Source organism: Chinchilla lanigera, unplaced genomic scaffold (assembly GCF_000276665.1).
Source record: "Chinchilla lanigera isolate Chin_1 unplaced genomic scaffold, ChiLan1.0 scaffold00081, whole genome shotgun sequence".
NCBI classification, from domain to species: Eukaryota; Metazoa; Chordata; class Mammalia; order Rodentia; family Chinchillidae; genus Chinchilla; species Chinchilla lanigera.
In genome coordinates, this window is record NW_004955482.1 from 4,353,188 (window position 1) to 4,376,571 (window position 23,384).

Below are 23,384 nucleotides of genomic sequence, written 5' to 3' on the forward strand. Positions count from 1 at the left end.
TGGGATAGAGCCTGTGACTTCCTGGGGCTTGAAAGATGACATATCAGAGCTGACCCCAAAACATTAGGTACTATCTCAACTGTGTTACTCTTTCTGCAGATCCTAAATGCCAGGTCTTGTGCTCAGCACTTCTTGCATTATTACATCATCTTAAAGAATCCTAGGGACAACTCTATGAGGACTCAGTATGATGATCTCATGTTACTTTCCCAACCCTCACCCCCTCATCCCTAACAAGTTCCCGGGATAACCAGGGGAGTCCTGACCACAGACCCTTGCAAGCCACCGTGGGCGCAGCTCCCTGGGCCAATTTCCTCCCGCAGAGACCAGGCCCGGGCAGCCTCAGCTCCACGGCTCCTCTCTGAGCCTCACCTTCTGTTGGAGGCCACGGGGATCCTCCAGCCCTTGATCTGGCTCAGCTCCGTGTCCGAGATTTCAATCTGAAGGGGGAGCCGGGGCGCCCACACGGTGACCTCCACCTGGGAGGTGAAGTGCTGGTGGGTGAAGTTCACGATCGTGTCCACTTTGCTCTTCATCTCCTTCCCGTTCACAAAAATGGAGTCACAGTTGTTGGAGACCTTCGGGGGAAGAAAGAGAGAACCCTGAGGTGCATCAGCAGGAAAGGCACAAGGAGACCCTGGAGCAGCCAAAGGCCCCAAACACCGCGGCGCTGATGGATCAGACACCCAGGCAACTCAGGGGACACAGCGCACACCAGAGGCAATTTGTAGGTTCTAATTAGTGGCAGATACTGATAAACAGACTCCAGGAAAACCATTGTGTGTTACAAAGTGCTGACAAGTAAAAGCATAAACACCATCTAATAGAGTTACATAACCTCTGTTGCTGTTTGTGAGTGCTTTTTTTCTTTACCTTTTTTCCTGTACTCAAACCACCACCAGTCCAACCTCAGGTGTGTCTGATTTCAGTCCTTCATATTTGAAGATATATAAGAGGTTCTTATGTTACTAAAAAAACAGTTTATTCAACCCATATAGAGAATTTTCTGGGAAAAAAATCAAGAGAGCTTTGCACTAGATTAAAATTCCAGTGGGTAAAGCACTTGTGAAATGCACTAGATTTGGGTGCAGTTATTTTTGCCCTGTGCAAGCGCAATTTTGTAGAATGCAGATAAGGATGAAGCATTTCATCGTCACCCTTTGACTCAGCACTTGAAGGTACCATCTTTAATTCATCCGTTCACAGACTGAGGGTTCAACAATGTAAGCCCCCTCTCGTAACACATCTTCTGGATAAACAAAGACATTGTTGCTGACTTTCTGTCCCGGACCACCAGGAGAAGGTGCTTACATTGTACGAGAGGAGGGGAAGGGGGCAGCAAGGACCACGGCATGAGCAGAAGACACAAAATAAACCAGCAATTAACAGCAGAAGCGTACAACTTCCCGGGGCTTCTGATTTCACTTTACAGATGAAGAAACTGAGGCCAGCAACGTGACACAACCGGCTCAGGCCACAGACTCTCAGGGACATGGGGCCGGGCTGCGCCCCTGGCAGGGCTCCCTCCCTCAATCAGCAACGCCACCGCTCAGGCAGTTTTGCAAACCATGAGCCAGGGCTAATCCTTGACGCAGCCCTCTGAGCCCCAGACACAGGCTGGCTGTGTGCTTTTCACCACCAGGAGAATGACTCCAGGGCAACAGCAGAAATGCCAGCTTCCACAGAGAAAGCCTGAGTCATTTAAGACGAATCATCATTTCCCCTGGACCTGACCAAAGATGGCCTCAAATCACCATCCGTACCTACGGCTCTTATGTTTTCTTCTAGCAGTTTCAGAGTTTTGGGTCTTACACTCTGGTAGGATTTTTTTTCCCCTTTCATCCATTTTGAGCGTATTTTTGTAGAGGGTGTGAGGGTGTGAAACAGGGTCAAGTTTCAGTCTTCTTCATGGCAATATCCAGTTTTTCCAGCACTATTTATTGAACTGCTGTCCTTTTCCCACTGTTTCCAGAGCTTTCACTGAGAATCGGTTGGCCGTAAATGTATGGGGTTATTTCTGGGCACTTTATTCTGTTCCGTTGGCCTGTGTGTCTGTTTTGTGTGTGTGTGTGTGTGTGTGTGTGTGTGTGTGTGTGTGTGTGCGTGTGCGTGTTTGGAAAAAAAGAAATTCAAATGGCCAACAAATTCATGAAAAAGCACACAACTTCATTAGCCATCAGGGAAATTCCAGTCAAAACAATGCAGTCAAAACATATTATCTCACCCCAGTTAGAATGGCTATTATCAAAAAGGAGGGGAACTGCTGGTGAGGATGTGAAGAAAAGGGAATTCTCACACATGGTGGGTGGGAATGCAAATCAGCACAGCTGTCATGGAGGACAGCATCGAGGTGCCACAGAAGTTGAAGGTAAATGTAGTACACGATCCAGCCATCCACCCTGGGGATACAGCCAAAGGAGACATCACCAGCACAGAGAAGAGACGGCAATGCACCCATTTACAGCGGCACTGCCCACAGTAGCCAGGCAGTGGGATCACCCTAGACACCCATCAGCAGATGGGTGGAGAACAAAACCGTGGTAATACACAAACAGGATATTACCCAGCTCTAAAAAACGGTGATATCATCTGCAGCAGATGAATGGAACAGTGTGTCAAGTGAGATAACTGAGGCACAGAAAGACAAATTCTATTTTTTCTCAGATGTAGATGTTTTAAAAAGTCAACCTGAATGTGTACTAGTGATGACTAGAGGCTGGGCAGGGCTGGGGAGCAGGAATCCTGGGAGGTTAGATAATGGATGCCCTAACACAAACGGAAGTAATACGTTCTAGTGTTCTACAGGACCGTGATGGTGGGTGCTGGGTTCACAATAACCTACTGTACATTTTATAAATAGCTAGACAAGAAGAACTTGAAGTTCCCAATCATAATGGTAATGAGATATGCATTAATTACCCTGATATCATCAGGACACACTGGGTACATGTATTGAAATATTTCACTGTATCAAATAAATACTTACTATTATGGGTTAAAATTTTTTTCATGTTTAGGGAGATGGAAATGTTAACTACCCTGATTTGACCATTACATCCTATATACAAATATCAAACTATCACCCAGTGGCCCATACATTAGTACAATTAATAATTATCTAAAGTGATAGTGGAGAACTGTAGCTAATATGCCTCTGAATCCTGCAAGTCCCAGTGGCAGCTGCAAAGAGCATCTCTTTAATTTTTCCAACTTTAGGAAAAAGAAGACACTTTCCCATCCTTCTTTTGCTTTCCTTTTTAAAAGGGCAAGGGGATGATGAGCCCAGAAAATCAGCTATCTCTTGGGGATGTTCAAGGGACTGAAACCTGCATTATTATCCCCTGTATAAAGGCAGCAATCAGAACAAGACTTCCACTTAGAGCAGAAAATGGAGCAGAGGGTCACACTCTTATTATTAAATCCCATCACACCGACGCAACGCGGAGCTGCCTGCCATCCACTTAGGTTCTCAGGAGGGGTTCGGAAGCTGCACTGTGGAGAGAGCCCCCCCTTCACACAGGACGCTGCAGGGACAGAAGCCAAAGTTCACGAAGACCCCAAGCCTGCCCTGCACTGACTGCTTGCTACCTGCTCACACATGCCCAGACCCACTTCAAATCACACTGAGGTTGGGGCCCTCTGTTGGGATCACTTCAGCTTTGGAAACTGGAATAAGAAGCGAAATAAGAATGCTGTGAACCTGCGTTCTTTCAGAGCACTTCATTGTGCCCTGTCTTTCAGGAACTGGTGCATAGTTCACATGGTAAAAAGTAAATGAAAAATGTAACACAGCGAGAGGCGTTAGCAATTCTGTACGTCACCTGTCACTGGAGCTCCTTCTCTTGGAATAAGGACAGCCTTCAGAAATGGGTGTCTCCCATCCATATGTAACTCAGTTAAAACCACTCAACACAGGCCAGTCATAGCGCATGCTATTAATAGAAGATACATTAGATACAGAAACCACAGCTGCCCACGCCCAGGACTTGTATTTGGCCCTCATTGTTTGTGGATTCCGTATTTATAAATGTTCCCACTTACTAAGTTATTTGTGACCGTAAAATCAATCGTCAGAGGGCTTTCAGGTCACTGGTGGAAACGCACCATGCACACCCCCACCCCCAGATGGGATGAGCCAGAGGGCGCATGCTCGGCCTTCCCATCTCGGCTGTCAGTCAAAGACCAGAGCAGGGGCGAGGTAGGGCCCGTGGAGGGCAGCTCAGGAAGCTCCTGCAGATGGCCGGGGTCTGAATTCCGATCCTGCCACCTGGCAGTGGGGTGGCCTCAATCAGGTCACTTAACACTTGTGAACTTTGTTAAAGGAAACAGGACCTAACAGAATGATTGTTTTCAGGATTTAAGGTTAAAGTATTCTATCAACAACAGTTCAGTGCGCTATAATTAAGCATTCACTGCGACCTTAGAACTACCTCATTAATGAGAACTGATGGAGTAGGCGGCTCCCGTGTGTACCGGACTTCCTTGCTACCACGCTCCCTCTCACCTCTCCTCACAGTAGCTCTGTGGAGTGTCACAGTCTTCATGTCGCCTGTCCTGAATCTGGGATTTGGGGAGTGGGCCCCCTCCCAGGTTTTTTGTGTGTGTAACAATTCAAGCCTGCACCTGACTGCCGACTTCCGGCCCTGGGCTCTCTCCTCAGCCTGCACCTCAATCTTCTCCGGGTCTCAGGGCCACATCCCACATGATGTGGACTCCTAGCATAGGCTTCTCAGGATCTGCAGATCTAGACCAGCCTCCTTCTCTGGTCCCACCTTGTTAATCAATCCCAGCCCTGCAGAGGAGCTTTCTTGGGGGTCTCCACCTCTCCCTTGAGCTCTTCTGGGCATGGTCCCATCACAAGGGCCTTCTAAAGACTGGGATTTCTTGGCATCCACAACTGGTTTTCTATGGCAGCCCCTCTGCCCAACACATGCATATACATTGCCTGCTTCTATCACTAATAAGATTTTCCACTGCACTTCAGCTATCTTAAGCCTTCTCACCCATCCACTTTCCTATATAGTGACTGCTGTCCAGAGAGGGTCACATGACACCATTGTGACCAATGTGGTGTGAGAGGGCAGCTAGGAATTCTGGGATATGTCTCCTCAAGCAAAGAGACGCATGGGAAGTGAGGCATCTGGCCACCAGGTGTCATCACATGGGAATGACAGTGTGGGAGTGCACCAAGGATCCAAGAACTCTTGGAAGCTGGTTGTGGGACCAGGCTGAATCTGTAGCTGGGAAGGACGGACAGACAGAAGACACTCTGGTCCTTGAGGCCCTGGAGGGGTCGCTAGACAAGCCCACCTGGCACCGCCTGAGACTTATTAGATTTTCCTTGTTGGTAAAGTCATTTTGATCTATGTATTTTTGTTACTTTCCACCAAAAGCCTCATGAAGGTGTGGACCTCAACTCCTCTCCTCAGAAGGCATCCTTTCAGTCAGGTCCACTTAGATTTGCCACCCGCCTGTCTGGTGTCTCTCCACCTGCACTATAATATATTCTACTAATTTGCTCTGTGTCCCACTGGTGTAGAATATTTACAAATACTGCCCTATTGCCTACACTTCCTGTTGCTTATACAGTGTGACTCACACCATGCCAACTGCAGTTACATAACTTACCTCCCAGTAATCACCACTCTTGGAACATTCTGGGCTGTTTCTAATCTCTGCTCCCCACCCGAAGACAGTCTGCTTGAGAACTTGCTCTCTGCCCTCTTCACTGCTGTGTCTCTCCCTGTCACGGTGAAGGGCATGGAGCAGGTATCCAGTAAATAAATGCTCAGGGTGCGACTATGTCCCAACTCTTTCCTCTGGAACCTTTCATTCCTGTATATCACAATAACAGCGTCCGTCTGGGTACAAAGGGAGTCAAAGGACTTACACAAGGCTCTCAGGCTAACGGCATTAAGAAAATAAAAGTCACTTCCTGTGTATGAGAGGAAACAGACGAGGAGAAGAAATGGGAAGTGTGGGAACACAAGGCTGATAAATGCGTGACCTTGGATTCCCAGAAGTCAGTGTGGCCTTCTGCCTTAAAATTAAGACCCCTGTATATGAGGTCACAGAGAGAGTTCAATTATGTTGGGGACAGGACTTAAGACACAGCAGGAAGACATGACAAGGTAGAAATCAGAGTCAGACTCCCATCATTCATCTGAATGACACCTTCAGGGCTCTCTGGGCCCAAGAGGAACATCGGAAACCAAATGCTATCGATCCTAACAGAGAGGAGCTGCGAGTGCCAGCAGAGATGGAGAACAGACGACCTCTGTCAGGCTAATCTCTGAGCACATGTGGAATGGCTTGTAAACGTCACCCTCAGAAAGCTGCCTTTAGAGGTTCATATTTTTACTGTCAAATTAGACTTTTGCAACTCCATTACTGGAGAATGAAAAAGACAGAAGGGATTCTCCAGATGTAAAGACGTCTCCTTGGGGGATCTTGGAGGACACATCATTTACTTCATCTGCTACTTAGGAAAGCAGCAGGAGTTCGGTCTGTCAGTTGTCCGGTTTACCACACTGTGCCCCACCGGTCTGCCGATGGGGTACCGCCTGCGCATGCAGCAGCTCCGTGACCCCTCCCCCACCCGGGGGAGTGCCCCCCAGCCGAGGAAACAAACACTGCAGAATCACATGTGTGTCTCGCACAATTCTCAGAAAACATTACAGTTCTGTACTAAAACAGGCAAAAAGTCAAATCTAGTCCATTATAATCCGAACTAAACGTTCTGTGTGTACAATCATGCTTAGTAAAGCACACTGTGTCTCATGCACATACTCACACTATTTATTTTACCTTGGCTTTTATCAAATCATATCAAACAAATAATAATAGCTATCATGCACTGGATGATCATATACCTTGTGTTTTTTTTTTTAATTTACACAGAATTATACTCATAGAACTCTGCAAACAGCTCTATTATTAGGCATTTTATCTGTATTAGGCATGAGGAAACTGAGGCCCACTTGGGGCTGGTTGTCCAGGGATGACCACTGGTGAAAGGCAGGGCGTGGACTGGCATTCAGGTCCTCAGAACTGCGTTACTTCCTTGGAGCACCCCATACATGGAAGATGCGGTCCTGCCTCCAGCGGGGCTGGAGGCTGCCCGTGAATGCCAAGGTCTACATACATGCGTGGGGACCTTGTACGGCTCTACTGAGGTATAACCTATAATGAACGGATAATCAACGTGGTGCACCTGGTGAAAGTGTGTGCATACATGAAACCACCACCGACTCAGACGAAGAACATTCCTGTTGCTCCAAAAGACATTCAGGCCTCTTTCACCCATCACTCCCTATGCCCTGGCCCCAGGCAAACTCTGCCTTGCTTCCTGCTCCGTAGAGTAGCTGCCTTCTCTAGAACTGCACTTAGATGGAATCACAGTATGCACTCTTCGCGCCTGGCCTCTTTAACCTGAAATTCATCTCTGTGGTTGCCTAGCTCTGGCCCCTTGCTTTTTTCTGTTTGCAACCGGCCAGAATGAGGCAGGAATTTCAGCAGCAATTCAATCTGCCCCCTTATTACTGTAAATGTAGATGTCCTCGGGCCGAAGGCCACTAGACCAGGAAAATAACCTTCACTGGTCATTTCCGCAAGTTTGATTCCCCTCCACTGTACTCCTGGTTTTGTTCACTGTTTTTAAACATTTGTCCTGAGTTCATAATAATCGCCCGGGAGGCACCATTTCTTCTCAGAGTTTATTCCTCCATGATAGAAGTAGAGAACATGCAATCATGTTCCTGTGGAAGCTCTACATGCTCTGAAGTCACCCTCACACCCAAGGAGAGGCAGCCATAGGAGCTCAGCACCCCAGACTGAGATCCACAAACTTGAGTCTCCCCAGTTCTTCCCTTTATTATCCAGTCTCAGGGGCTCAGACGCTACACATGTGAAGCTGAAGATACCAGGCTTTCCAGCCCTGACGTTCACCCATTCCATTATTTGGAGAATTTAGAAACCCAGTCCAGAGCCCCAGTATATTTTGTCACAGCTTAACCTTTCTTGGGCCCAAGTCTCTTGTCTGGGAAATAAGAATTAAATATTTTGTCATTTAACAAATATTTATTTAATATTTATTTAATGAGGCTCAGGAACAGCCCGAGGTACTGGGGATTGAACAAGGAGGAGTACAGTTCCTGTCCTTATCGACCTGACAGTCTGAAGGGGCACAGGCAGAAAGGTGGACAACCACGATGCTATATAATAAAATACACATAGTTAAACAAGCTTGAGGGAAAAACTAAAGCAAGGAAGAGAACAGCAATGGTAAGATAAGCCAAAAATCAGTAAAGATACTAGATGACCTGACCAACACTGGCAACCAACATGACCTGGGTGACATTTATAGAAAAACATTTCATTCTACACAAGTGCCCATAGGATAGTCACCAAGATATTCCCATTGTCACCACATATTCCCCTTGTGTTTCAGCTTTAGTAATTTCTTTTGACTACCTTGAAGTGTATCCATTCTTTCACTGGCACTGACTAATCTATTGATAAGTCCATCAATACATCAAGATCTTTGTTCCTGTGCACTTTTATATCTAGCATTTCTATTCCATTCTTTCTTATAGCTACCATCTCTGGTGAAATTATCCATCCACTCCTTCATGTTATCTATCATTTCCATTGTAGACTTTAACACAATAACCTTTAATTACCTGTCTGATAGGTCTAATGGCTGAGTCAGACCTACTCCAAGTCTGGTTATTAATATTTTTTCTCCTTGGGAGTGTGTCTTGACATCACATGCTTTTTTACTTTTCACTTAAGAGATGGACATACAGTATTTGTATCCTGAGATACCAAGACGAAGCCTTGCTGTGATTAGAGACAAGCATGTGTGTCCTTTTAGGGCTTCAGTGCCGGGCTTTCTGTCAATCTAATCGTGTGGGGCTGGGTTGGAGGTTGGTTGCCATTCGGGTCACCCTCAGGCCCCACATGTTTCAAAGTCCTCTAGTGAGCCCCTGCATTCAGAGTGTCAGCGGCTTTCCCAGGGGTTATTTTCTCCGTATTTTCTCCTCGTTGGCTTGGACAGCTCCACTGTACTCCAGAGAGAATCTGTCTTGCATCTCTCTGTTCTCGCCACTGTTTACATTTTCCTCTTGACATTCCTTAGCCTAGCAGAGGCCGTGTCATAAGCTGGGCTCTGAGCAGGACCTTGGGACACAGCAAATCTCAGCGTCTGAGCCTTGAGGAGCCCAAGGGAGCGGAGGTGACAAACTCGAGCAAAATACAGGGGCTGAGTGGCACCAGTGAGGGTTTACACAGCGCTTACAAGACCCCCACTCAAATGACAGGACCAGGACAGCTGCTGGCCGAGACACTCGTGTGAGATGCTCAGCAGGCCCCCCTCCCAGCAGAGCTCGCCTCCCCTGCTGCTGTTGGTCCATCTCTACACCTTTTCTCCTGGGGGAGGCTGTTTAAACCACACTCAGCAAGGTTGGATTCTACTTTTATAGACAAGTATAAGAAAATGAGTACCTGAGGCTGTGGGTGAGGGGAAAAGCAGACACAAACACTGGGCTCCAGGACCTGCTCCGGACAGCACGGGCCCACGCGGGAGGACCTGACAGAGGCAGTGGCTCGGGGCTGCCAAGAGTGGGGCTGGGCGCCCACAATCACGCTGATAGCGAAGGGCTCCAGGGAGATCCCGGAAGTCAGAGCCTGGCCAGGCAGAGTGAGTCACCGAGGAAGGCGGCTGCCCACGCAGTCCCGGTGTCACCATCACCGAGCCCACCCTTCCGTGCACCGCGCGTCCTTGCCAGCAAGTGCTGGCTGGAATCCGACTTTCAGCCTTCTGGCTCTGGGTAGCCTGAGAAGTAGCCCTCAGGTGAAATTATAGTGGATCTTACTTTAAATGACTCCACTTTGTGAAAACCTTTAACTACACTAGCAATAAATTAACATAATTGCATCTGTCATTCTAATATATTTTACGTACAACCTATATTATCTTACCTTATAGTTAATGCTGCTGATTTTTTCTTTCTTTCTTCCTTTCTTGTGGTACTGAGGATTAACTAGGGTCTTTGCACTGAGCCACATCCCCAGCCCTCTTTATTTTTTACTTTGAGACAGGGTCTCTCTAAACTGCCCAGGGTGTCTAGGACTTGCAGCCCTCTTGCCTCAGCCCTTCAGATGGCCAGGATGACAGTTGTGCGCCACCGCGCCAAGTTTACCTAATTTAAATAAGTTCATCATAGAGTTCTGCTTATGCATATGATTACATTATCTTTTCCAGCAGGGTTTGCTTGGGATACAGCTGTACAGAGGTGTTGGTGGGAGTTGACTCCTCAGTCAAACGCAAAGGAGGACAGCCAGTCTGCTGTGAGTGGCAGAGACATCCACCCTTGCAAATTTAGGGAGCATAGTCTAAGCCCCTAAGCCCTGGTCAGCTGAGCATGTGGGTAGGACCCAGGAGTGCAGGGATGGACAATGCTCAGAGGTCTTCTGCCTTGTCAAGGGAAAGCAGAAATCCATATTTTGGGTAAAGCAGTATTAGCATCTAGGTTTGCGTTTCTGTAGTTCTTTTTTGACCACACAGAGCATGCCATGGGGATGTGCCTGCCCCCAGGCCTGCCATATCCTGATCCTGTCATCCTGATCTGAATGACGTGTAGAAAGGAAGGAAAGTTTGCATAGTTCTCTGGTAGATCACATCCTGAGGGCCATGCCTTGGCTCCTCAGCATCCTGCCTTCCCAGCCTTTACGAAGAAGATCTGGTAACGCCTTAAACTTCACAGGCAATAGGAAATGGGCTCCTCCAGCCAGCTCAGGCAAATCATTTCACAGCTGTTACCCAGGGGAGCTCTGCTTAGAGGAACCACCTGCAGCCAGCAGGGGTGCTGGGGGTTGCTGAGGGAGGTCTGTCTGGGCATGTTCTGGGGACAGGGGTTGTCTTGGCTCTGCCCTCTGCTCTGGCTCATAAATTAGTCCAAGCATCTCAGCAGAGATCTGAAGGGTTTCACATCCCCAGCAGTCACCTGTCCCCCCACAACACGCACCTAACACACAACCCCACCCTGGCAGGAAGAGACCACCCGCAGCTGTGACTGTTGTCCTTTTATGACCTCTCAAACTCCCACTCTGTCTGAAGAGCCCTTGTCATTCCTGTTCTCATCCTGTGGATCCAACCATCGCTCTCCCATGCCCCCATTTCACTCTGCACCCATGTTGGAAGAGGCAATTTTTAAATGTGAGATATTGGATGTAGAGGGCCAGGCTTCTGTCCTCTGTGTACCACAGCTCCTGCCTGGCAACACGACGTGTGTTTATAAACCAGCAGGACTTGCAGAGACTTAACCTGCTGTAAAGCCTAAGCCAGTGGGACCTCGGGCCAAGTCTCCCAAAGCTCAACTGTCTGTGCAGCTTTCACAGATCTCTGCCAGTCTTCCTGTCATAAATGACTTTGATTTGTCACTGCAGGCAGACAGCCCAGCAGGGCACTTTAAGATGAGGACATGAGAAACCTTGCTGGTGATCTGTCTTGTCTGATGGCTCCATCCTTTCATCCAGTTGCAGGAGGAAGTCGCTTGCTGCAGGGTTAGCAATTTCACCCACGCAATTGGCTACCGTCCCTCCAGTTCATACAGCTTGGGCAAGGCCAGTAATTACTCAGCCCTGCCAACTCGCCTCAGCCACTAGCAAGAAAATCTGTAAACAATGGGCCTGTACTAAGTCATTTGCACCAAAACATGTAGATAGTAAAGGTCTTAAAAGTATGTCTGCGTCCTACCACACCTCATTTCATAGACCATCAGTAGCACAGGTGCCAGCCTTGAAGAAACCCTGAACTATGAATTGATTTGCATCGCCCAAATGTGAATTTACAGACAGCTTAACGGAGATTTCAGGTAACAGACAGTCAAAGAGAGCACTCCCAAAACCAGGGTCCTCCCAGGGGACCTGAAAGGGTGCCAAGACTGCCCCCTCTGTGAAGAAACACCTGAGGTTCACACCAGGGGGAAAGAGAATTTAATTACATTATCCAGTCAGAGATAATGTAATTGTTCTGAAAGAACAAAGCACACAACACAACCCCTGGGAGAGAGAGCAGCACCCAAAGTGGTCAAAACACCAAGGTTTCAACAGCAACAACAACGAAAGTAAGACATGAAAGAAACAGTGTCTTAATCAGCCCGGACTGCCATAGTGAATACTCTAGTCTTGGTGGTTTTAAGGACAGAAATGTATTCCTAATCATTCTGGAGGATGAGCAGGTGCTGACAGACTCGGTTACTGGTGAGGACCTACTTCCAGGCTCTTCTCGCTATGATTACATGGCTGTTGCTTGGGATGAGAGAGAGACAGAGAGAGAGAGACAGAGACAGAGACAGACAGAAGATACCATCCTGATGTCCTCACCCTCAACACCTAATCTAAACCTAATCACCTCCAAACACCATTGTTTTGGTGGTTAGAGCTTTGAATAGGAATCTGCAAGAAAGACAGACACAAACACACAGTCAATAACAGAAAACCGTTGTCCACCCACCAGGGAAGAAAGCAGGTAGCAGAAAGTTCCTGTTGGAAACTCAGACGTTGGGTTTATCAAAGATCTGAAAGCAGCTATTCTAAATATGTTCAATGTATAAATACATTTAAATATATAAATGAAATAGCTTAAACAATTAAATGAAGGTATTAAAATGCCTTAGCAACAGACAATATTAGAAAGAGAAATAATTTTTTAAATCAAGGGAAAATTCCAGAGGTGAAAAGTATAAGAACTGAAATGAAAAATTTACTAAAAAGGTTCAAAAACAGAGGTGAGATAACAAGAAGCACCAAAACTGAGGATATTGATAAGGATTATACACCCCAAAACAAATAATCAATAAAAGTAAAATACAATTTAAGAGAAATGTGGGTTTCCATTAAGCACAACAATACACTATATGTATAATGGAAAATGTAGAAAGCAGAAAATCATTTGAAGAAATGATTGAAAATAGCCCAAACTTGATGAACACATGTATAAGTTCAACAAACTTAAAGTAGGATAAAGACAAAATATGCATACTCAGACACAACACAGTAAAACCTTTATGAAAGACAAAAAGACAGAACAAATATTAAAAATAGCAAAAGAGAAGTTACTCATCATATATTAGGGAAACTCATTATCAGAAATAATGGAACCAGAAAGCAAGGTATCCAAAGACTCAAAAATTACCTTTCAATCAAAATTATATCTAGCAAATTATGTTTCAGAAATGAAGGCAAAATAAATACATTCCTGATAAATAAAAAGTGTTGCTAGCAGTCCCTCCTAATAGGAAACATTAAAGGAATTTCTGCAAGCTGAAAGCGAGTTATCTTTACAGTAATTTGATTTCATTCTTTATAAAAGAATACTATTAAGGGTAATTATATGATTATAAAAGACAACAAATGCACATTTATCTACCTTTCTTTTTAACAATGACTTTCAAAGTATTATATAAAACTGTAGATATATACCGTATTGTTGAGCCCATAACATGTAGAAGTGGAACACACTTAACAATAGCAGCACAAAGGAGGTCATCAAATAAGGAAATTAACAAACAAATTATATAAGCATGTTCCAGCTCTCCTTCTCTAAGCTTCATTAGACATAAAATTAAAGTTATAATAATGCATCATTATGACTATAACATGTACATGTAATACACATAATAACAGCACAAAAGGGGTAAGAGGAAATAAACTTACGTAGTAGTCCTACATCACACAGGAATTATAAAATCTGAAGTTGACCTATTGCAACTATTAGGAAATAACTCAAAATAGTAAAAGTATCATTAAAGTATTACATGAGAAAATATTCAGTTAAGGCAAAAGAAATTAGTAAAAGAGTAACAGAGGAACAAAAATGATAGGAGACACAGGAAACAAAAGGTAAACGGAAAAGATAAATTCAACTACATCATCCTCCACAGGAATATCAAACTGCACAGTGGATTTGCCGCCATCTCACCTCACCATCCTAAGATTAGCAAGAAAGTAAGATGTCTCCTCTCTGCACAGCCATCCACCCGACCCCAGTGATTGGCTGTGGAAGAGTCAGGTGATGCAGTTCCAGCCAAAGAAGAGTGAAGACGTTTGCTGAGGGCTTCTGGGAAAGAAGCCCCTCCCTCTGGCCCCTACAGAGCTTCCATTGGCTCTGGCTTCCACAGAGCAGCTGCTTCCTCTGGTCAACTTGTGAGAAGCTGGCTGAGGAGGAGGCAGAGAACTACACTGTGGGAAGCGGGAATGGGAGAGCTGACCAAGTCTTTTCTCTCTACCTCGCTTTGTGTATCCATCAAGTGGAAACTCAGCCCCCAATTCACAGGCTTCTCATGCCTGAAAGTACTTAACAAAGCACTGGGTTCAGTCATCATTACAAATATTCTGACCAGATTAGGACTTCCTAGTTATGAAGAACAGAAATCTACTGAGAATTTAAAGGAATGGAGAGTCTTTTTGTACTGATACGGAGAATTCTGTTCAATGCACAAGCTACAAATGGCAGAGCGCCACCAACAAGTGTAACCAAGAAATAGGTCCCCCAGTCCATATCTCTGCCTCTTCCTCCTCTCGTTCCCCTCTTCCCACGTTATGGAATATTTAGCTGTGCCCTTCCATGCACTGGCAGACACAGTTTGGGCACTGTGCCATGTATGATTGGAACCAAGATTCATTATTTTCAAATCCCAGGAGAGTCCGATTGGTCCACCCCCATTGCTGCCACAGGGGCAAGCTACACAGGATACACATGGCTGCCAGCAGCCCACTCAGAGGTGAGGGAAGCAATTATCAGAAAGAAAGAGAAAAAAGATAATTATCTCAACCTGGGAAGACAACCCACAAGGTGTCGACTGTGTTGATATAATTAAGTGAATAAGATTTTCAAACTGGCAGCTTTCTCATTAGTGATGATTGATGCTATATCTAAGGGAGCCAAGATCACCCAAGTAACATTTTCTCATTTTGTTTCCCGCAGTCCAAACTTTCTCTCTCTCCTTTGAGTTAAAAACCATCGGTTCCTTCCCCTCAAAGAGTTCTGTGCACAAACTCTCTTTCCTTATGGACCTGTAAGGGTCAGATGGCTGGAGATTCCCTGGAACATCTATCACAGAATCTGTCTCATGGAACCTGGCAATGAGCTTATGAGAAATGAATCAGCAAAACGTGCCCTGCAATGTGCCAGGTATTACAATCCAGCGTTCCCTCCCCTACTCGTAAGCAATGACTTGAGAAAGTGGAGCTTTCCTTTGGTTGCCTGCAGAAAGGATAGGGTCCTCCAGTGGGAAGATGCCTTCTTAGAGCCCCTACCACCTCACGGCTCCCAGCAGGATCAGAACTGTGCCTTCCAAGCATCTGCCCAAATGTCTGCTTGCCAATTTAGACATAGTGTCCTTTTACATAATGGTGTGGACATGGGACAGCAAAACACCAAAACACCAAATACGAGCGCCCCAGTTTTCACTGAACACAGGGGGCATTCATTACACTGCATGGAAAAGTTGAACAAGGGAATCAATAGGCAAAGGGATTCGTGTTTATTCATTCATTCATTCACTCACCCACTCATTCCTGTTTGCAGGGGGAGGCACTGTGGATCCAGATATAAACAGCAATGGAGATACGCTTGCTGCCTTTGTGGTTCCCACATTCTGCTGTGAGAGTCAGATAAACAAAAAATAAGCTGACAAGCAAAGGTGTCAGCAAATGCACACATCAACCAATAGATACACCAATGCCAACCAGTGGTGAATGGTGTTAAGGAAGACAAGGAAACGGAACAGAGAAACACGGAGGGATTGGTCGGCAGTGAGGGACCGAGTGCGCTCATGGCAATGACGTGATTCTGTTTGCACTGAAACTTTTCAACTGTGTTGTCTCAGCCTTACTTATTCTGGTTCGTCTCCCTTACTTATTCGAATGTTTTATTGCTTGGTTACATGGCTACGGGTTCTTCAAGGGCTTTTTTCTCCCTCTAGTCCATGCCCTACACCGTTACCCAAAGCACATTTATTTTCAGTAAATTTTCTACAAGTCTTAATAAAATAATATCCCCCAACGATGACAGGATGGAATACCAAATCCTTTCCTTGGCTGAGAGGAATGCCACAGTCTACCCCCTCTCGATCCTGCCAATCTCACCTCCTACCTCATCTCTTAGCACAGCAGCACCTCTGCTGGGGAGCCACGCCTTAGCTGACTTCTCCTGCAGGAAGCACATTCTTGTGAGGAGCTGGTGGACTGCTATGTAATCATCAAGACCGAAGGTAGGTTTCCCCAACTCTTCAAAATAAGACCCAGCCACACCCTGCACTGAGCTTATTCTCCCCTTCCAGACCTGGACTCTGAAGCAAGGCACAGGGAACTTCAAACAATGACTGTATTTCCAGATCCCCGATATCAGTAGTTAACGTGGAGACACGTTAGAATCTTTACCCTCTAAAATAGACCTTTACAGAGAGGATCTGGTTTCACTGATTTACCCAGCAACCCTTGCTGCCTTCTTTCTATGTCCTAAATCCCTGCCTACAACACATGCATAACCTAGGCATAGCCAGTCAGCTCCCTCAGCAGATCCCACACACTCCCACCCATCCCGACTGTCTTGGTTACTTTTCTCTCGTTGCTGAGACAAAATACCCAGCCCCCAAAATTAAGGAAGGAAAGGTTTATTTAGCTCACAGTTTGTGGAGGTTTCAGTCCATATTCAGCTGGCTCGAAGGCAGGGTGGCATGGCACAGGGGCAACAGTTCAAGGCCGCACAAGACAGCAAAATCAGCAAAAGCAAAAAGGTGGGGGTTGGGGGGCAAGCCTCCTTTCCTCCCTGATATTGTAACCAGGCTCTCCACCCTAGGGTGAGTTCTTTACACCCACACAGTCTCCATGGCCTCCTCTTGCACAGGCTCAGTATGTTTACAAAGTGAGGACCCTGGCCCCATGCTGAGTGAATTAGTTAACCTTCTAAACTCAAGTTGACACAATGTAACAACCATAACACCATCCCAAACCCTAATTCCACCACAGCACAGAGCTGGGCCCCTGAGGAGTGAGACTGCACTGGGTCAGGCAGGGCCCTTCCCCAGGAGTGTTTAGATGGAGACATGGGAAAGATCCATTCCTCCCTCTTCACAAGGGCGCAGAGAGGTGACCTGAGTCAGCTGGTGTCTGCATCCTTCTTTGTGGATAAGCTGCTCTGAGAGGAGGGAACTGCTGCATGGAAACAAAAGAAAGCACCCTGCCACAGATCCATCTTCCAGTTCCTGCATTCCCCAAGACCCAGCCTTCCCACAGTGTGCCTGTGAATCCACACCCTCTGTCTGTGGGGAAGGCAGGCAGCTAGCCTCCACCTCCAGCCCTGGAGCTCAGAGTCAGCCCTGCACAGGAGACTACCCCACAACATACCCCTCTACCAGGGAGCATGTTCATTCAAAATAACTGATTCTCATATGCACATTGCTGTTCTTTCTTTATAATTATTTTATCAGTACATTTTAGATGTACATAATGATCACACTCACCACAGGGACTTTGCACCTGAGCATGACATCTCCTCATTCTTCTTTTTCCCATTCCCCTCACTTCCCTTCATCAAAGCTTTGCTTCCTTATTTCCTTCTATTCTCTTTTTCTTTTTCCTTCCTTCCTTTGCCCCTCCCCCCTTGTTCCCCTTCCCGTTTTCTTCCTATTTCCCAATATCTATTACACATTTTGGTCCTTATTTACCCTTTTGGTTTCTCACACCAGCGAAGCAATGCAACATTTAAACATGTGTGTTCAATTTATTTCACTGAGGGGTATGGTCTTAAGGTGTATCCATTTACCTAGAAATGTCTCAAGTTCACCCTACTTTATGGCATAGTAATACTCTGTAGTATAAAAAAAAATTCTTTTTATCCATTCATTGGTTGATGGGCATTGGGACTGTTTCCAAGATTTAGCTATTACAAATTGTGCCACTATAAACATGATGCTTTTAATTCTTGTGGGAAGATACTCAGAAGGGGACTAGCTGGGTCAAATGGGACCTCTAATCCTAGTTTTTAAAGGAATCTCCACACTGACTTCCACAATGGTTTCACCAGTCTACATTCCCACCAGCAGTAGAGAAGGGTTCCTCCTTCCCCACAACTGCAGCAGCATTTATTATTAGTTGATTTCTTGATAATAGCCATTCTTTCTGGAATGAGATGGAATCTCAGTCTTGTTTTAATTTGCCTGTCTTGAATGACCAGTGATGTTGAACATTTTTTCATGTATTCATTTGCCATTTCTACTTCTTCCTCTGAGAAGTGTGTATTCATCTCAGATGCCTGTTTTTAGATTAGGTCTTTAAATCTGGGGAGTCTAATTTTTTCAGGGACTTTTTTTAATATATTGTAGGTGTTAGTCTTTTTGTCTGAGGAACATCTGTCAAAAATTTTTCCCACTCTGTTGGTTGTCTCTTCACTCTGTTGGTGATTTCTTTTGCTGGGCAAAGGTTTCTTAATAAGATGAGATTCCAGTTATTGATTCTTATATTTTTTCCTGTTTTGTTCATGAAGATTTTACCTACATCTATGTCTTCAAGCATTCTACTTATTCTCTCTGCCAGCAGATTGAATGTTTGTTTTAATATTTAGATCACTGATCCATTTTTTTGTTTTGTTTTGCTTTGTTTTTTTCCATTACCAGGAATCGAACTCACTACCTTGCACTTGCCAGGCAGGTGCTGTGCCACCGAGCTAAATCCCCAGCCCCCTTCATTTTTATTTTAGTTTCATGCATGGTGAGAAACATGGGTCTAGTTTAATCTTCAGCGTGTGGAAAGCCAGTTTTTCCAACATATTTACTAAAGAGGCTATCCTTCCTCCAACGAACATTTTTGGTCCCTTTATCAAAAATAAGCCAGCTGAGTGTTTGCAGTTGTTTCTAAATCTTCTAATCTGTTCCATTGATCCTTGGGTCTGTTTTTTGTGGGGTTTTGATTTTGGGTTTTTTTTTCTAGGGGGGGTTGTATTTTGCCAGTACCATGCTGTTTTTATCATAGTAGCTTTGTAGTATAATTTCAAGTCAGGGATTGTGATGCCCCCCGCCTCACCTTGCCTTTGCTGCCCAGAATTGATTTTGCTAGTCTAGGTCTCTTTAGCTTCCAAACACATTTTAGGAATGTGTTCTCTAATTCTGTGAGGTATACCATTGATATTTTGATTAGGTGCTCTATGTAGAGTATCATGTCACCTGCAAATAATGGTAATTTAACTTCTTCCTTTCTTAATTCTTTTTATTTCTTTCTCTTGTCTAATTGCTCTAGATAATATTTCTAGGACTATATTTAATAAGAGTGGTGATAGTAGGCATCGTTGTCTTGTTTCTAATTTTGGAGTGAAAGCTTTCAGTTTTTCATCATTTATTATGATGTTGGCTGTTGGTTTGGCATAGAAAGCTTTTACTACATTGAGAGAAAGACTATCTATTACAGTTTTCTGTAGAGTTTTATCATGAATGGGAGTTAGACTTTGTCAAATGCTCTTGCTTAATCTATTGAGATGATGATGTGGCTTTTGTCCCTGGTTCTGTTAATATGATATATTACATTTATTGATTTGTGTTGAATCATCCTTGCATCGCTGGAATGAATCCTATATAATAATCCTGTATAATCCTGTATAATCCTATATAATAATCCTATATAATCCTGTATAATCTTCTTGATATGGTGCATTCTATTTGCCAGTGTCTTATTGAGGATTTCTGCCCTATGTTCATTAGGAAGATCGACTGTAGTTCTCTTTTTTGGTTGGATCACTGTCTAGTTTCTGTATCAGGATACTCCTTGCTTCTGAGAAAGAGTTTGGGAGTACTGCTTCTCTTTCAACTTCATTAAAGTGTTTCAGGAGTGATGGCATTAGATCTTCTCTAAATTTCTTGTAGAATTCAGCACTGAATCTGTCAAGACTAGGCTTTTCTTTGTTGGTAAGTTTTCTTACTACATTTCCCTCTTCATTCATTGCCATTGGGTTATGGAGAATTTCTATATCATCTTGATTCAACTGTGGTAATTATATGTCTCTAGGAATCTGTCCATTTCTTCTGTGTTTTCCATCTTATTAGAATACAGGGTCTTAATGTAGATACAGATGATCTTCTGGATTTCTGCAGGATCTGTTATTTCACCCTTTTTGCTCCTAATTGCATGGATTTCAGTCTTTTCTTTTTTTTAAATAAGGTTCACTGAAAGTTTGTCAATATTGTATAAGCTTTCAGAGAACCAACTCTTTGACTGATTGATTCTTTGTATTGTTTTCTAAGTCTCAGTTGCATTAATTTCTGCTCTGATCTTTATAATTTCTTCCCTTGTATGAGCTTTGGGCTTAACTTCTTCTTTTTCTAGTAATTTTAGGATCACTATCATGTATTTGAGCTTGCTCTGTTTTTCTGATATGTGAATTCACCACTATAAATTTCCCTTATAGAACTGCTTTCATTGTGTCTCCTAAGTTCCAGTATTTTGTACTGACATTATAATTTAATTGTAGAAACTGTTCAATTTCTTCTTTAATTTCAACTGTGGCCTATTAGTTGTTTGGAGGGTACTTAATTTCCATATGTTTATGCAGTTATTGTGGTTTCTTTTGCTATTGATTTCCAATTTCATTGCACTATGGTCTGATAATATGCATGATATAATTTCAATTCCATTGCATTTACTTAAGCATTTTCTATGAGCTAGTATGTGGACTATTTTGGAGAATGTTCCATGTACAGCTGAGAATAATGTGTATTTTGATGTTGTAGGGGTGGAATACTCTCTAGATATCTACTAAGTCCATTTGTTCAAAAGTTTGGTTCAGTTCTGATATTTCTTTGGGTTTTTCTGTCTGGTTGATCTGTCTCTTTATGACAGTGAGGTATTGAAGTCCCCTATTGCAAGTGTACTAGTGCTTATTTGATTTTTCATGTCCATTAATATTTGCTTGTGCTGGTATTTGGTACACATACACTTATGATATATGTGTATTCCTCTTAGATTGTTCCCTTTACAAGGATGTAATGACCTTCTTTGTCTCTCTTGATCAGTCTTGACTTGAAATCCACTTTGTATTTTCTGGGTTCCTGTTATGTGCAATATTGTTTTCCATCCTTGATTTTCAACCTATGAATTTCCTTTCAAATTAAATGTGTTTCCTGTATGCAACGCATTATTGAGTCTTATTTCTTGATCCATTCTGCAAGTTTGTTTCTTTTGATTGGTGAATTGAGACCATTTACATTGATGGTTATAACTGATATGTATTGACATTCTTGTCATTTTCTTGTTGTTGGTTCCCTTATTTGCCTCCTATTTAATTGCTTGCCTTACCTGATGGATTCATTCTGCTGGGGTTCATGGAGTTGTAATCTTGATTATCTCTTTCTAGAATATTCTTCAAAACATTTTGGAGTGTTGGTTTGGTGGTCACAAGGTGTTCTTTGTCATAGAAGTATCTTATTTTTCCATCAATTTTGAAAGATAGCTTTGCAGGGTCTATCAATCTAGGAGCTTGTTTTCTTTTAGGGCCTGAAATACTTTACTCCAAGCTCTCTTTGAGTCAAGGGTTTGTGCTGAGAAGTTTGCTGTAATTCTAACGAGCTTTCCTTTGTAGTGATTTATTTCTTTTCTCTAACAGCTTTTAATATTCTGCACTTGCATTGAATTTCTGGAATCTGTTATATGGTTTGGGATATACTGTCATTGACCATGGCTAATTGGAGTTGCGTATGCCTCACTTACTGTATGTCAAATCCTTTTTCCATGCTTGGGAAGTTTTCTGCCATTACTTCTGGAAACAGGTTTTTTATGTTGTTTGTTGTATCTCTTGCTTTTTTTTTTATTCCAATCAATCTTACGTTATTCTTCTTTGCATCATCTAGCAGCTGTTGGGCTGATAGTTTGTGGTCCTTTGCTATATTTAAGAAATCTTTATTTTCACAATCGCAAACCACAGTCCTGTCCTCTAGAACTGGTATTTTGTCCTCACACTGGCTCATTCTGCTGTGTACACTTTCAATTGCATTTTTAATCTCCTGGATATCTGTTTCATGGATTCCATTTCTTTCCTTTGCTGGTAATTCATGGTTTCCATCATTTTCCTATGCACCTTAATTTTTTATCTGTATCTACTCTAGATTCACTAACCATGTCCTTCATTATGGTCATCATCTCTTTAGTTATCTGAGAAATCATTTCTAATTTGATATTTTCTAGACCTTCATTTATATGCTTTGTTACTTCCACTATTGCCATTTCAGAGAGTTCAAGTGAGTGGTTTTCAAATTCCTCCACCTCACTCGCCCCTAGAGTTTGCCTTTGGTGAGCTGGAAGTTTGGGGCTGCATCTTGCTTCGATCTCTGCTCATTTTCTATTTTTTTAGTTTGATTTCTGAATTGATCCTTGTAAATTGTTTATCATAGGTAGCCTTATTGCTAGTATTAGGAACCTTTAATTAATGACTACTTTTCAAAGGTATCTTCTGGGTACAGCTTTCTTTTGAGTCTGTTGTGAAGTCCTACTTCTTCAATTTATGGCAGGGGTGGGTGAGAAGTTGCTGCCTATTTAGCCTAGCCCCTGTTTTTTTTGGCACTGATCTATAGTATTGTTTATGACTCTTCGACAATTTCAGTCTTGGCATACAAGGAAGAGCAACTGATTTGAACAATGATGTCACGTTGGCTAAAGTAATACAATCAGCAATAACAATAGCATCAAGCACAGCCTAGAAAATGACAAAATGGTAACTATTAATTTGCCACCTCTAACCATATGGACAAGATTGGTAGTTATAAAATAAAATCTAGAACAAATCAGAAAATTACATACAGTAAATACCCTCCCAGTATGAAAATTGAAAAGGGGTTAGGGGAAAAAATAGAAAAATAGAAGAAAAAGAGATTAGAGGCAAGGCTGAAGGACAAAGGAAGATTATGCAAAGTTTGGGAAACTGGTGAAGAAGACAGGGGAGAAAGAAAGAAGGAAGAAATAGAAACAAGAACAGAACAAAATCACAATAAAAAGAAAAACTAGAAATAATGCTCACACTCATATAAAAACAGGAACAAATAATCAAGAAAAAGAAAAAAACATCCCAAAAAAGGAAAAAAAAAAAAAAAAAAAAAGCCCACCAGAGCATGTTTCTCCTGGCACCAGTAGACAAAGGGGTCAGACAGAGCTGGGACCCATATTGGTTGATCCCACTGAGCCTGCAGTAGAATTACAGTAGACTGGTGGATAATAGCAGCAAGCCTGTGTTTTCAGCTCCACTGAAGTTCAGACTCATCCTGGTTTCTGGCTGTGAGGCTGGGACCTGAGTTGTTCATCCCACAACATTCCATGTGCCTCTTGATGGCTTGAAACCAACC

The 23,384-nt window shown here is 43.6% G+C and overlaps 1 protein-coding gene across 4 annotated transcripts in view; it reads right to left on the bottom strand.

The window, feature by feature from the left end:
- Positions 1–23,384, bottom strand: part of LOC102026220 (transmembrane protein 132B) — a 213,553-nt gene that overhangs the window by 16,160 nt on the left and 174,009 nt on the right. For all 4 annotated transcript variants that reach the window (XM_013503744.1, XM_013503746.1, XM_013503747.1 and 1 more), the window contains one exon: positions 373–578. In XM_013503744.1, the coding sequence (XP_013359198.1) occupies positions 373–578 (206 nt within the window). The remainder of the gene's footprint in view (positions 1–372; positions 579–23,384) is intronic.